The sequence below is a fragment of the Haemorhous mexicanus genome, chromosome 6 (assembly GCF_027477595.1).
Source record: "Haemorhous mexicanus isolate bHaeMex1 chromosome 6, bHaeMex1.pri, whole genome shotgun sequence".
Taxonomy (NCBI): domain Eukaryota; kingdom Metazoa; phylum Chordata; class Aves; order Passeriformes; family Fringillidae; genus Haemorhous; species Haemorhous mexicanus.
This window is the reverse complement of record NC_082346.1, coordinates 35,750,566-35,767,250: the sequence shown is the minus strand read 5'-3', so window position 1 is coordinate 35,767,250 and position 16,685 is coordinate 35,750,566. Positions and strand designations below refer to the sequence as shown.

General features: G+C 36.6%; 1 protein-coding gene across 4 annotated transcripts in view; it reads right to left on the bottom strand.

The window, feature by feature from the left end:
* Positions 1-16,685, bottom strand: part of DPH6 (diphthamine biosynthesis 6) — a 220,624-nt gene that overhangs the window by 77,132 nt on the left and 126,807 nt on the right. For all 4 annotated transcript variants that reach the window (XM_059849820.1, XM_059849821.1, XM_059849819.1 and 1 more), the window contains one exon: positions 14,291-14,533. In XM_059849820.1, the coding sequence (XP_059705803.1) occupies positions 14,291-14,533 (243 nt within the window). The remainder of the gene's footprint in view (positions 1-14,290; positions 14,534-16,685) is intronic.

Below are 16,685 nucleotides of genomic sequence, written 5' to 3'. Positions count from 1 at the left end.
GTCATAATCAGCTTTGAACAAGTCTCTAGAACAAATAAACAGTTGAAAGCCTGAAAAATGTACACAGAGTCTGCAATAATTAGGCTAACACCTCTGTTTTCTGGACTTATCAGCCTGGAACTTTTCTTGCAAAGGAAGCTCAAATAATTTCTTGCTAGAATAAATTGAAAGAAAAACAGAAAATGCAAACTAGCCTGCTGAAAGACAGACACAGGCTTCTGCAAGCACAGTCATGGAGAAGCATCTCCTACTAAAAGACTGAGACTTCCATTTTTGCATAATTCCTCAGGTAAGTGTCACAATCTTGTTCTAACCCATTATCTAAAAGCACAGTCTCATCAGCCCCATAGACATCAAGTTTTCAACCACTCAATGAATTTTACACATCTCAATCTCTCTTCAAAATACATTTCATAATTGTATGTGGCAATCAAGCCACGGCCAGAGTAAAAGAGAGATTTTAAAATTTATAATCAGTTATGGTCAGCATGTGAAAATATCAAATGGAAAATATACAATACCATTTCCCCATCATTTATAGATAGTTATAGAAATTAGTTATAGTGCTGATTATTCAGATAAAAGCATGTTCAAAGTACTGCAGTGGAAGTGTCTGGACTGAGAAACTGAGAAGTACAGGACTGCCAGCAGGGCTGCCAAAGGGGCAAAATACTTGAAATGCAGAATTAGACAATTATTATTAATTTTAAAAATGGACATGATTCTATTTTTCCCTCTTAATTACTCCCACTGATGTGTCATGAGACAGATAAAGTCTTAACTTTATTATAGCTGATTTAGGGAGTGGGGGTTTAATTTTTTAATTTTGATTTTATTTTAGAGAACTGCTTATGGTTTCAGCAGAACACTGATACAAGTGCTCTGATACAATATGAATACCTACCTATATCTTTTTCCCCTAATTCAAAGGGGTCAAGACAGGATTTTCACTTTTTTAAAGTCCATACAAGCCTTTGTTTGTTTGCCCTACTCTGCAGAAGTAGCCATGCTACCACGTGTGCTTACCAACCTGACAAACCCTCTTCCTACTGCATGTGAAGCTCAGCCTTTTCATTCTCACCCTGTGGCATGAAGTATTTGGAACTCCTAAGGTCTGATATATTTTAGTGCAAGTATACTCACAGAGTTCAAAATGGGAATTTCTGGGTGAAATGTAATGGTCTGTGATATACAGGTCAGAATAAATAATCCAATGGTGCCTTCTGGCTGTACAAGCCACTCAAGCTATGAAATCAGTTTTACCCAATACTTCTGCTCAGCCTTTCTACCAGCACTGAAGTGCCAGAGCTCTAAAATCCCACACTGAGAAGGCAACCATCTTACTCATTATGGCCTTTAACATCCCTTGCTGATAGTTTTAAATTTTTAAACAGCTCTACCTGTCGAGCTTCCTTTTATGTGTTCTCATAGTTACAGATATAATTTTAGAAGCAAAATATCTAAACACCAAGCATAATAAAAATGAAATGGGTTAAAGCTTATTAGCAGTAGGGAGCAGATGTAGCAAAATTCTGCCAGTTCCCCTACATTTCCTCCCCAGCAGGGATTTTCTGTCAAGCTGTGTGTTAGTTCTATACACTAATCCAGACTGCTGTTGCTGCAATTGTACCTTCCTATACCTTGCTATTGTACTAAAAATTCACTTTGATTTTTGATTTCTTCCTTCTTAATAATAATATTTAAAGCAGTTCCCGCAGAGCTAAATGTAAAATCAAGCACTGCATGCTAGATGCTCAAAAGGGCATGAAAATGTAAAATTGATAAGAAAATAATTACATACTGAAAAGCTGTTTTATTTGCTTAAAAAACAGTAACTTCCTCTCAATGAACTAAAGGTTCCTGAGCCAAGACATAACCAGTTAATGACTGAAGTTAAGATCCTTGAAATACCTCTCAAACATACATCATTCAATATATCAGTTACAATGTGGAAAAAAAAAAAGATAAGTATTTAAGGAACAAAGTCATAAATTGATAGTAATACAAACTGAAAGCAAATGAAGTCTGCCACATGAAACATGATCACAGACTGTCACTCTGAGGGTTTTTATTCTTCATGTGTAGTGTCAAAAATAAGCACTTAGGAAAAAGAGTTGAACTGAAGTAAGGATGTTCAAGATGGAAAGATTTCAGCTGAAAATCATCTGCGAGTGTATACCCAAATGGGACAGAAAATGAGCAAAGTTAATGGTCAAAATCTACTTTGTGGGCATTATGGATAACAGATTTTATGATAGTATTTGAATTGTGGATACTGATTGACCTTTTCTTTGAAAGTCTGCTTCCTTCTGAACTTTGACAATGAGATCTGGAACTAATTTTCAAACCAAATATCAGCTTTCACCTCACATATACTAATTACATCATCTGTTCATCTGTACACATACAGGACCACTAGATACTCTTGTCAAACCTGTAACTAAATTTTGCAGAATGCAAGGAAGAAAATTTTGATGCTGCAAGAGGCAGAAGAAAAACAATTTGAAAACTGTGATGGCACTACTAAACTTCCACCAACTGTCAGGCTCTCCCTCATTGCAGCAGCCACCTTGATTAGTGAGATGATATAAAGATGTGCAATTGAAAATCATTTCATAAAATCACAGAATGGCTTGAGTTGGGACCTTGAAGATTATCTGGTTCCATACACCCTGCCATGGGCAGTGACACCTTCCACTAGACCAGTTTGCTCAGCCAGGCCTTGAAGGGACATCTAGGGATACAGCATTCACAATTTCCATGGGGAACCTTTGCCAGTCCCTCACCAACCTCACAGAAAAGAATTATTTACTAATATCTAATCTCAACCCACTCTCTTCCAATCAGAAGCCATTTCCTCTTGCCCTTGCTGTACTACATGCTCTTGTAAACAGTCTTTCCCCATCTTTCCTGTAAGTTCTTTCAAGGTACTGGAAGGCTACAACTAGGTCACCCTGAAGCCCTCTTTTCCAAGCTGAACAATCCCAATTCTCTCTGCCTTTCCTCATAGGAGAGACTCTCCATCCCATTGATCTATTTGGTAGTCCTGCTCTGGACTTGCTTCAACAGCAAGTCCATGTCCTTCCTGTGCTAAGGACTTCAGAGCTGGATACAGTCCTCATGGTAGGTTCTCACCAGAGCAGAGAAAAGGAGCAGAATCATATCCTTCAACCTGCTGCCCATACTTCTTCTGATGCAGTTTAGGATATGATTGGCCTTATGACAAGCAATTTCATTTTGAATGTGGTGCTTTTTAGCACACAAATTTTTACTGGAAAATACATTTTCATTCCATCTTATGCATATGAATGTTTTTGAGGCAAATATTGTTTTCAACAGACTAGTTAGTTATTTTCATTTTTTAATATGGTATGACTGCAAAACAAGGTTGGTTAAATGGCATAGCATATGACTATTAGGGCTTCACATGTCTTTTATTTTAACTCAAGCCATTTGCATTGACCAATAATGTCCTACATACAGTTTGGAACTTGGATTTTGCATGACCAGTTCTCTCCTAGTTCAGTGTTACAGAAGTAAAACTGAGATGATTGCAATTCAGGCAATTTCTTAAAATCCACTATACTGGGCTGCCCAAAGAATTAGGAAAAAACCTCACCCCTGCTCCAGTTTTCACCGTCAAGCATGAATCTATATGATATATAATACAATATAATACTCTGGTTTCTCAACTATGTCCCCTCCAAGCTCTGCCAAACCCCAGCCTTCTTGCTTGGTATAGGTAAAGTAGGAGAAAGTCTTGATGCTGTGCAGGGCCTGTCCAGCAACAGCCAATATTGGACTGCTATCAACACAGTGTTAGTTAGCGTCAACAAATCTATAGGGGGTGCTCTAAAGAAAATTAACTACACCCCAGCCAGACTCACTGTGAGAGAAAGCTCACAATAACCTCCAAGTTCTAAGGCAAGTTTCAGTTAATGTGTAGCCATTCTCAGCAGTCACTGCAATGAGCTACACAGAAAGCAAATTTGTTCTTCTGAACATGAAGATACGTCTTGCAGATTACTACTGTAATATATAATGGGATCTTAAATCACACTTCTGAAGGCAGGTGACTCTATGAACAGAAAATTAGAATGGAAGATTTTCAGTAATTAGCCTTTAAGTGACATGTGTTAATATATATCCTTGTTAAAAGTTGTTATACTAAGAAAAAATACAAATATATATTCATGGATATGCTTGTAATGTGTGTATATATCTATATATATATGTATATATGTATATATATACACACACATATATATATAATGTCTATATGCATATATTCATGTGAAGATATAAAGGAGGGAGGGAGAAAAATCTGTAGATGTGTATGTCTCCTCCATGTAGCTCTGCAGAACATGCCCAGAAAGACTGTGAGATTATGCATTACAGAGTTGCCATCTGCAACTCCACACAAACACTCATTTGACACATTACAAGAATCCTTTACCAAAATCACCACCTTAATTAGAAATGGTAGTCAGTTAGTATTTTGTTCAGCTAATAGTTACATTATTCTCTTTCGGACTTGCCTCTTTGCCTATATATCTATGTATGCAAAAGTAACTATTTTGGTCACCTACAGAACATGGCCAGGGTGTTTCCATGAAGGTGCTTCCAAGTGAGATGCATAAGGCCTGCCTAATATTAACGCTGAATATGTCCAAGATAAAATCAAAGTTATATTTCGAGTGTTACCACCAGTGTTTATGGTGTTACATCCAAAGTATTGATGAGAAGTGAACAGGCATTATATCAGCTGGATGCATTTTTATTTTTCATCAATGAAGCTGAATAAAAACAGGGAGGAAGCTGAAAGTGATTATTCACTGCTAGCTGGCATGCATGTAACTGGACATTGACCAGGGAGCACTGCTCCTTTTTGCTATGCAAAAATTTAAAGAGGTTTCAAAATAAGATAGCTCACTTTCACACTGTCTTATGTGCTTTTTTTGAAAGTGGAGTATAGGAAAGCCTAAATAATTTTTGGGTTTCTTTGCTTTTATGAATAAGAAAATTAAGATCTTGTATTAATTTTGAAGACCATGTCATATCCTTCAGAGAAGAAGAGGAAGAAGAGGAAATGAATTTATTATTATGGCCAGCACACAGAACCAGAGATGAGGATAATCAAGTACTGAAATTTAGTAGGATCCCTTGGATCACGCAATAAAATAGTTAGAAGTACTTCCACTGGAAGAATTAAGATGTTTTCTCAAGTTAATTTATTTTCCCCCCCTTTTGTTTTTTTAATGGTAGAAGATCATTAATGTATCTGAATAGAGACAAGATTCTTGCATGGTTTCAAAAGGATGAGATGATATTTTGAGTTCTAATTTTGACTGAAGCTTGATGAGGGAGGACAGGTATGAATTTTCCTAGTTAATTGTGGAGTTAGTCTTCAGTGATAATTTGCTGAATCTGTTTGAGGTGTTGAGTCCCAGCAGCTTCCTCTCCACAGAGCCACTTCTTTGCCCCCCAGTCCCAGCAAGATGGGAGGGATAGTAGGAGGAGAAAACATGAGAGAACTCTTGGGCTGAGGTAAGGGCACTTTAGCAGGTGAAGATAATAAAACTTGCAATTCAAAGGCAATCCTTCACCTCCTCCTATCAGCAGACTGACGCCCAGCCAGCCTCTGGGAAATAGCCACCTTGGAAGACCAAGTTCTCCAATTTTTATGGCTGAGCATGGTGTCATATGGTCTGGGATAGCCCCTTGACTGCCTCTGGCCCACAGCCAGTTTATTCACTGGGGCGCTGACTGGGAAAAAGCCTTGAAAATGTGCAACGCTAGCATATTATCCACAAATTCAAAACATAGCATCATAGAGGCTCTTGAGAGACGACCCAGGAAGACCCTGTACACTATTCCATAGCAAGTTTCCTTCCTGCAACAGGAATGCTTTTCCAGGTCCTGCATAACCGCAACAGAGGATACTGCCCACAGGGAAGGGCTTTCAGTATATAAGTTTGACTGGTTTCTGAGAGCTGAGTTTTCTGACTTTTACAGGGCTTACATTGATGAGACAAATGAAAGCATCCTGCCTGGAAAAGACCAAGATCTAGAGTAGCTACTTAGTATTGAATATCAAACTACTTGAAGTAGTTTGGAAGCAGTAAATTGGAAAGGATGTTTGTGGTCTGCAAGAGATTAACCTGCTACAGTTTCAGGAAGGATGAGTAGTTAACAAGACTGTTTATGTAGGCTGAGGTGGTAATACGGCTCTTCTTTCAGTCCAGATCAACAGGATCACCTCATCCAAAGGAGAACAAAAAACCTTTGAAGGTGATGAAACCCTGAAATTCTATCCTTTATTGTGGGAATTTAAAGGGTCCTACATGTAATTTGAACTACAGTTTAATAGGGAAGTTTCCTGAGCGAAAGTTGGACCTTGATCACTTTTCAGCCAAAATGGCATTTGTCCCTCTATAATGAGGCAGTGACAACAGGAACTTGCTTCAGGGATGTAACTCTGTTAATGCTTTCACAGCCATCACACATGAGAGTTTTGACCAGAGGTTCTGGCCTAAGCAAACAGAGGATGCATATATGCACTCTTGCACTCTTCACACAGAAGTGACAGGCTCAAAACAGAATTAATGTTTTCAGCAAAGGAGATGAAGAATCACTCAAATCTAGTCTTATAAGGGAACTGCTGTAGGGGAAGATCAGTCAGCCTGCATGAACCAGGCTGTTTACCACCCTGAATAACCTGACATGCATTTCTTCACTCTGTCTACCTGAAAAACAACATTCAAATGCATGGATATATTACCTTTAAATGGCAAATAAGCTAGTGTAAATCAGTTCATGGAAATCAAAGAATTATGCTGACTTATACCAGCTGAGGATTTGATGGCATCTGTAGATATCTCCACGAACAATAACAAAAGAAATTCTTTCTTATTTTCCATTGTTCATATTTTTTGTTTATATTCTACAAGTTAAATTCATGTGTACTCTTTAGATTATTATGCAATCATATGATTTTTATACACATATATTCCCTTCCTAAAAATGGCTTTCATTAAAGTAATGTTCTTTTAGTTGACTATACTAATTTTTAAACATTTTAAAAGCTCTGCTAATGTTACAAATAGACTATTATAATCTTTAGGAAAAAGTTCAAGTGGCATACCTTTCACATCCCATTGCTGCTCAGTGTCAAATGGCAGACTATTTCCAAGGACCTCTGGATTTCCACTATCTGCATTTGATCTGTGTTAAATATTCTCATTACAGTTGCTCCAAATGAATAGAAAAGCTTTGCCTAATCTGAACACAGGGGAAATGAATTACACTAGGCACGAGATGAAAGACACACTAGCACTGTGCAATTTAATGCACAGTGTGTTCTGAACGTGGGCCATAAAAGAAGCCTGGGTTTGTATATCAAACTGTGGAAAATTCAAAATAGCATCTAGTTGCAAAATAGATGTTATGAAGCTGATGGGACAAAAAAGGGGAAACAGAAACATGCCTGTTCTTCCTATTGAATTTTTGAGAGGCATAGGTACTAGCTGTCAGCAATGGGTTTCAAAAATATTTTTCTTCTGGTGATATTACAAATGATATTAGTTAACCTATGTGAGTTTACTGACTCACAGTGTAAATGTAGCAGTGTTCTAATCTGTCATTTTACCTTTATAATACTTATTTACTTCTACTATTCATATTTTGACTATTTTGTTCAAGAAACTGGTAAAAGGGGACCAATTAAGTTATCAATACCTATAGTTTTATCTATAGGACACAGAATTTAAAACAATTTTTGGAAATCTAACAATGGCATTAAATAAAGATAATAAATATATATATAAAATAAATTAGACAAAAAGTGTACCTGAAAATTACTGGCTTAGAAACATCTGTTCAGAATGGTGAAAAAATATATATTTTCTCACAGGAATCTGTGGAAGTTTTTAATATTCCATTTTAAGTTTTGTAGTCATTTTCACTATAGGAAAAAGAGGATCTTAAACCTTTGTCCAATCCTTTGCAGCAAGAAAAATCTTCAACTTCCACTATTTAAGCATAAACTACTTCTGTTGTGCTTAGGATAAAGCGTTAGAGAATGCATGAATTTTATTTAAATTCATGACAGTCTGTATACTTCAAATAGCACAGGAATGTCTGAACAATGCACTGACTGCTGTTACAGATGCATGATGCCATTCTAAATGACTGCCATGAAAACACACTAATTACTCCAGGAAACAACTGCATGTAGCTAGACAGATTCTGGTTCAAGATTTAACCTGTTTATAACTTGGGACCTGTACATTATTTGTAAGGCAAAGTGGAAAGATACAGGAAAGCACCAATGATATTTACAGGAGTGTCAAAGAAGGTACGACGCAGGGGCTCCCTGGAAGGAGCCCAGTGCCCTAGAAAACTGCTCTTAGATAACTTTAAAAAATCCTAGTTTGGGTGTACTTAACTCTTTTGAAATCTAAACAGTTTTTAAGTCTGGTCCAAAAGGTTTTAATTTAGATTTTAAAATTTGGCATCAAGTTGCCCAAGTGCTGAAATAAGTGTGGAACCCATTCACAATATATATCAGATAAAACACTGTGAATCTTTTTTCCATCACTTCTGCATTACACACTATTAAGACACACACTGTCAACAATCTGACTGGCATTCCTGACAGAATGAAAGTCAACTGCAGCACTCTTTGCTGGATTTGAAACAATCATGGGATCACAGCCACTCATCCTGAATTCTCACCATAAAAAAAAAAGAAAGATTCTGTCAGAAGAAGATGGGCTGGTGAACTTTTAAAGTTTGCAGAATGTTTTCTCAGAAAATTATTGGTGGGAGAGTACCAGACAACTAATACCCAAATGGAAGTGGTGTTATAAAAATAAAAAGATATATTTTTTTATGTCACAGGAAGTATTTCACCAAGTAGATTTTTCATTACTGAGGATGGAAAATACATTGGCAGCTGCCTATTACGATAACTAGAGGGGAACTGATCTATAATATCACATTTTAAGAAAAAAATATAATGATCTTAGAGCTATTAATACATCTTGCTATTGCATTAAATATTATCTTTCTATGCAACTCGGTCTTCTAATCTTAACAAAATATATTGTTTTCACTGTCTCAAAATCTCCCTTCACCAATGTTTTGGGTTCACTTACAAACACAACCAATTCTAAACTTTCTGTTGATAACAAAACATTGTGTACTAAATACACTAAAGTATTTCCCTATAATTTTTTCTTTTTATAGCGAAGAAATCAGAGATAGCTTTTCAGAGAGTTCTGGAAAATCTGCCTTCAAGTTTTGTATATATTTCATCCAACCAAAATAACTGAAAATAATCTTTAGCATTCAGACATTTTATAAACAAATTTGTTTCAAAAGCAGCAAACGGCCTCAAAATTTTTCAGCTAGGAAGTTAATGTGCTCTGATCTCACAGAAAGGATTAATTCACAGTACTTTTCCATGGAATATACAACTGAATAACAACAGTCTAAATGAGTATTTATTACACAGTTTATCAGGATTTATATATTTTTTTAATCTAGCTATACCAAGTCTTGCCAGGGATTAGTGAGATGTAAAAAATAGAAAACACAGCAGTTAAGCAAGCTGGAATGCCTGAAATCTTGAGACAGCACAGCATGTTTCTTCTTTGTATTGGTGAGGATAACAAAAGGAAGCAAAAAACAAGCGTTCAGAGGTAGTAAAAAAATATAATCATGATCTTGCCATCTCAGTTAGCCTAGGGGAATGTGTTGTATGGGCAGAAGTACAATGCACCACTTGAAAGAGTCTAACAAAATACTAGAGGGATGTCTCTGCAGAGACAGCCCATGGATAAGGGAAGGAGAAGTTAGGGTGTGGACTCAGCTCCCAACTAAATATATTGGGAGTACTGTCTAAATGGTACAACTCAAGCCCTACTGAATAAAGTGCATTCACAAAGTAAATTAATAAAATTTTGCAGGCACAGTCACTGTTATATCATTATACAATAATTATTTGGAATATTTCCATCTATCAATAATGCCATCTGTCCCACCCAATACAAATGGACTACAACCCATCTGGCTTACTTTTTTCTATTGATTACTCTGCTGAATGAGTTAGCAAAACCGCTTATAAAATCATCATATTACATGACACTGTCATTAAAAGATGTGAAGTAAAGAAAAACACAAGATGAGACTTAATTGGAAAACTGTCAGTCCTTCTTCCAGAAAGTTTTAGCAATGCTATAAGCTTCTTTCTTTCTTTTTTTTTTTTTTTTTTGGCCACTTAAAATGAGCACCTAGAAGACACAAAGCCCAAAAACCGCCCAAAAACCTGCTAAATGCTAACTACTGGATTAGACTGAAATTGTTCCAGCACACAGCTGCTAGTAGGTATGCTAGAGAAGGTCCCTCAATTTATCTCCTCAAGAGTCAGAATGTCCCTAAGTATGCCTGGCAATCACAAAAAAACTGTGGAAGGAATGTAACTTAAATAGGGTGGAAGAAAGCTGATGATGGCTGGCACTTGTATTTGTTAATTCTAATAAGTCTTCCCATGTTTTGGGTTTGATTATTCATTTGCATAATTGTCTTTATGCTATTTTTGCAGTCTCTGTTTTTTTTTTTTTCTTTTGATTTTAACCACTGCTTCCCTTAACTATATTTTAATTTCTCCAGCAACAAAAGTGCAGTTTTATGCACCTACAGAATTAAATGCTAACTTCAGCTCCTTCACTCTAGATCTCAATTTTTATAATACCTTTTAAGTTTTAACAAAGGAAATTTCTCTTGCGTACATTCAAAATGTCAATCCAAAGATCTTTAGCTCAGTGATTTATTTGGTGTTCTTTTGAGTGAACCCTTGGTGGGGCTGATTTCTTATCCTTCCCTCCCCACTATTTTTTTCCTTTCTACTACTGCCTTAGATCCCTGCACAAGATTTGTTTCCTCTGTCACCCCGAATGGCTTTTCCAATGACATTGTGACCCAAAGGGACACATGAAGGAAGAAGAGAGAGGAACAGGGCCTGGATTCCAGCTCTAAGGACACAACCCTTGATGACTGTGGGTAACTGGAGCTCAGGGAGGCTCAGGGGGTTATACTGTACGGTGGAAGCTGCAGGAATGATGCCGGGAGCACAGATACGGAGCTGCCATAAGGAGTGAGGGAAATCAGGATGATGGGAGTGGAAAGGGGCTGTGTAAGAAGGAAGGAATGATGCTTGAATAAGGAAGGGACCAGAGGCTGGGTGACTGAAACAACTTAGAAGTTCCTAGGGGGTCCAGCCTGCTGGACTTACTGTTACTGTTTGCTCCCTCTCTTACAATCCCCTCCCACCCTCACTAATACACTTGCCTGTAAATAACATATGAAATATTTCCTCTGGAAAAAAATGGATTATTCTGAAATATACTTTTAATAATTTATCTAAATTTTAAAAAATATTTAGATTTATCTAAATATAATTGATCTTTCTCTTTGTAACTCAAGAAGCTCCTAAAAGACAATTGTCACTAGTAATGTTACAAGAAGTCTTCTAAAGTCCAGCTAAAAGCGTCTGACCCTGTGGCCTTACCTCAAATAAAGCTTTGAGAAACTGCATGTCCGTATCTGGCTCTTAGAAGTAAATCTTTTGTGCTATATAAACATATCCAGAAAACAATTCTCATATTTCTCTTTATATTATGTGCTTTTAGGTCCAATTTATTGGTGTCCTAAACAATCTATATAATCTTTTTGTGCTTTACTTACTACTGCCATTGAACGTATAGAAGGATGCAAGGGAAGTTGCTGAACAGTAATAATACTGTAGAAGACATTTACCAGGTATCACCACATGACAGAATGCTAAATTTTTCATGCTCTAAAGAAAAAACCTTTGGCAGTTCTGATGCATATGATTTAGTCACCATTTTAAGTACAATTATCTTAATATGCCATTGCTTTGCTACTAAATACAGAACATTCAATGGACAGAAATACAATCTAAATCCCACCTTTAAAACATAATTAATTATATGTTTTATGATGTATAGCTTATCAAAAATGAGTTCTGAGCTGAACTGTTTTATTTGCACAAACTCCTTTTTTCATGGATGACAGTTTTAACTGACCAACCATTTGTTCTTATTAAGTAATATGTAGGTTCCTACTGGTTCAGGCCTTTGGCCACTGCTTAAAATAAAGAATAATAAAATACTTTTAGTCTGGCTGATTTAGTTCACTTGGCGAAAACTGACCATTATGTCATGTCATGGTATTCAACAGAATTGTCTGCAGCAGCTCTGGAATACCAAAACCTGAACAAAACCACACAGGTAAGGAATATGCCTTCAGTGTAAGGCTTCCAAATTCTGTCTTCCACAGAAAAAGGCAGTATCTTATAAGATCTGGAAGGCTGCTCCAAAATAAAAACTGCATTACTTGTTTTCACTGTTACTATGGAATAACTGAGACAGAAGTACTACTGAAGAACAGTTTATCATTTTTCAATAGAAAATCTCTGTTTTCATTAACAGGACAACTGTATTTTCAGGGCAAGGTAATTCCCACCCCCCGCCAACCCTTCCCTTGTAACAAAACTATTTGATAAGTATTTTTCTCTGATTTGCTTTGTACATAAACCCCTACTAATCAAAAAATATGCATATCCCGAGGAAAAGTAATTCCTCTGTCTGAACCCCCTATTGACGAAATTATAAAAACAAGAACATGCAGCTGTTAATGACATTTCACTCCCATTTATATTTCGTTTTTTTTTAAAGCATTTTTAGATCTTGTTGTGGCAAACATTATCTAATACTTTTTTCTTTCTGCTAGTGTCATTAATGAATTATGATCTGATAAGCACAGCATAAGACTGATGAACATCCTACCATGGACTGGCAAAATGCAGTATGTTTTTCTTAAAGATTCCTGAAACCTGTCAGGCAGCTATCACTTCACTTCAGCTATCACTTCAGTGCATGTAGGCAACAATCCATTTTTTAAGCTATGGCTTCAACAACCAAAAAGGGACATGGAACGATATTAGCGATAGCCCAAAAGTAAGCAACTTCATCAGTGTTTTTCAGGTAGTTAAAAAAAAAAAAAATTAAAAAAAGCAAGTTCTGCCTAGTCATCTTAGTAAACAGAAGAAATAAAGGACTTGATAAAGAGTAGTTGGTATGAAAAATAACTATGGAAGACCTAAAAGTCTGTATATGGGAAAAGACAAATTTCAAAGAACTGGCAAACACCACCAATCTGTCTTCCAATCTTATATATTGCAAATCAGAAAGCAGAGAGGGTTTGTGGTCATGGTATATTACTAACTGGTCACAAAACAAAAATGGGAATTTATTTAAATAAAACAAATTGAATTCGGGTTAAATACTGGATATGAATCTGGTCTTGGAGGAGTAATAAATACTATTTAGGAGTGTTCTTGGTTAATAAACCAAGCTGAGATGCATAAGCATGTAAGTGAAGTCTATATCTTTACTCAGAAAGACACTTGCCTAGTGCAGAGACTGCGGACAAAGGCAAATAGAAGGTAAGTTTCAGGTGTCTTTTTCCTTCTTCTATGAAAATATTAACATATTCTATGCTTCCAAGCCCCCAGAAAACATAATAGGTTGTATTAAATTACATTTGCATAATTATAACCAATTATGCATTTGGTTTTTATGCATTTGGGGAGATTTGTGGCCACTGCCTTTTAATGCTGCCTGGGTGTTCCATGGCTATTTTAAGAAAAGGGCCACATACAAATCAGGAATTATTATGGCATCATTATAAATCACTGTGCAAATTATTATGCTGTTAATCAAGGGCATGTCCAGATGTGGTCTTAGAAGTCCAGCTGAATATAAAGCAATAATGCGTGGTAAATTGCTAAACTCAGTTATCATAACAATATTGTTTATAAGCAAGTGGGGGAAAAATCCTCAACAGAACAACTGACAAAAAGTTGAACTAAAATGCCCATTTCTCAGTATGCAAAAAACATATGGACAGAAGTACTTCAAATGAGGTATTGCTCACATTCTTGTTAGAGAAATTGGCTGTTCTTTAAGAGTTCTTTAACAAAATGCTTTGGGGAATTAAGACAAAGTTAGTGGTGAATATAACTTTCTACTAAGCAGTTTTCTTTCTAATCTGTGCACAACCACTCATGAGCCAGAACACAACAGCTCATTCAAACCCTTACTTGAACCCCTCTGAAATGTACTGCAAAAATTTGGATATTACTGCAAGACTTAGAAAGAAAAAAAAGATAGCCCAGAAAGAAGAAAATAGATAGGGCAGCTACCTTTTTGCATTCTTCTAATTTCCTCTGCCACATGGAGCGAGCAATAGGAATGCTCTTGCTGTCGGTGACGTAGCAGCTGGCTGTGATGACGTGGTGGAGCGCAGTCTTGTGGCTCATGGCTTGCAGAACTCGCTCAATGTGCCGGAGGGAAAGGCTGGCCTCGGCGCGTACGCCACCCCTCACCAGCTGCATCGTGCAGGGCACCAGAGCAATCTGCCCGGCACAGTAGAGAACATCACCAACCTAGAAGAGAATCAGATCAAGTACATGAGACTCTGGGAGTTTACAGAAGACAAGGGAAGCATCTTTCTCTCTTCCAGCTGGTTTCTTTCAATAGTACTGTTCTTTGCCATAATTTGTTACAAATAGAGCAAACACGCCAGTCTAAAGATAATGCATGGATGCATGTGTCAGCTCAGAACAATAATCTGATGTGGACTGTTACAGCTGCTGGATCACACTGATGCCATGGTTAAATATGCTCTTGTTTTCTTTTCTTTTGAGTGATGATGCACATTACCTTCAATGCTGGCTTTTTAATCTTCTATGTCTTAAGCTTTGTTTTAGACAAAACCATATAATAAATTAATTAATTAAATTATCACTACACACCTGTAGCATCTTTAGTAAGCTAATATAAAAGTACTGTAAAAATATATTAGCAAAACACCTAAATGACTGTGTATGAACAAAAAGTGATGTTATTCCACTAGAAGGTAAAAGCAAATTTCAGATTGAAAATAAAATGCTGAAGAATGCTACTTGAACAAAGAGATGCTACTTGAACAAAAGAGATGGGTCGCCTTTTGAGAATGGACTTTAATGGATCGCCAGATTTACGACTGCAATGCAGTTACTTTGGGCTTATTTTCCAAAATCTTCCCAGCAACACTCCGAAGACCTACTTTTTTTAACAGCAGCCAGCAAAGGAAACATTTATTCTTGTTATTCAGACATCTCAAAGATTTTTTCTATAAAATCTTAATGTAAATATCAAAACTTTTCATCGTCTTATGCTGCACTTCTCTAGAACGTCTGTGCATATCCTAATCAGTGAAACAGTAAATTTTATTCACTATCAAAAGAAAACTAAGTATAGAAGTGGGAAGTAAGGTGGGCGTAAGCAGCTTTGAAGTCAGCACGGGAAGAATTTTGCTAGGAGTAACGACAGAGAAAATGGACTGTGCAAGGAATCTTTTGGAAGAATTTTGCAGAACTCACTGTATAAACTGTAAAAATTCCTCAGAATTAAGAATAATTAAAAAAGAAATCTGTGTCCTAGAAGACATGGCAATCAAACCATGTGACAGACCCATATGCAACTCCAAATCTGTCCTCATAACTGTCTGTGTCTCACAAAAGACTCACACATGTAACTATTGGAAGAGTATCTTATACAATTTGGCATACAAGTTCTATGATTAGCAGCTGAAGAGGGGGAGGAGGCAGAGAGGAAACAATATATCAACTGACACACATCAACTATTTAAATGGTTTAAAATACCTGAAATATTGTTTGATAATGCTATAAATAATCCTGAATTTGGAAAAAAATATATGAAAGCAATATTTTGGTTTGCAGGAACAAATGGTCTTTCTTTTTTTCTTACAGCGCTATTTTAAAATATGTGCCACTGAACAAGGGAGTCCAGCCAGCTACCAAGTGGCATACTGACAAGATGAGAAACAAATTCAGAAAGATATGATTCAGAGGGGCACAGGTTTGTTTTTAAAGCAAACCATTCATTTTCACCTCTGCAGAGTGAAATCCATGTATTAGTCAAAAACTCCAATGCAGGTAGTTTATACTTCTACAGGAAAAAAAAAAATCACACCGATGGTATTTCTTCCTTTTTATCCCCTGTTGAGCTGCTGGTTTTCCATGCATCACCCATGTTAATTATTAGGTAGACAGAAGAGCTGTTCAACCAGTTCACTTCCCCTATTCTTGAACAGATTGTTTGAGACATAATATGAATACTAATTAACGATAAAATATCTGTCAGTGTTTTGAAATACAGACCAAGATAGCACTTTCTTAAAGTATCCTGGACAGTTCTGATACAATTAGCCCCACTGGTCATAAGCAGGGTCATAAAAAAATCTCAGAAGGATTTGAGCAAAATTGGCAGCACTTTTGGCTAAGATTCAGTGGGAATTTTGCAGTTTTTTAAAAACCAATTGAATAAATCCCTCTGTTCCTAACATACTTGTTTGTATCTTAAGATGCAATTAATAGAAAAACAACGTTTCCAACAAGCCACCATGTTATGGAAGGGTAGATGCAAGGGGAAAAGGATAAAAAAATGGCCACAGATTTGCAGCAACTGTATTGCAGGGGGACATAATTTAGAATAAGGGAAGGAGGAGGGGTATCTCTCTTCTCTTTCCCAGT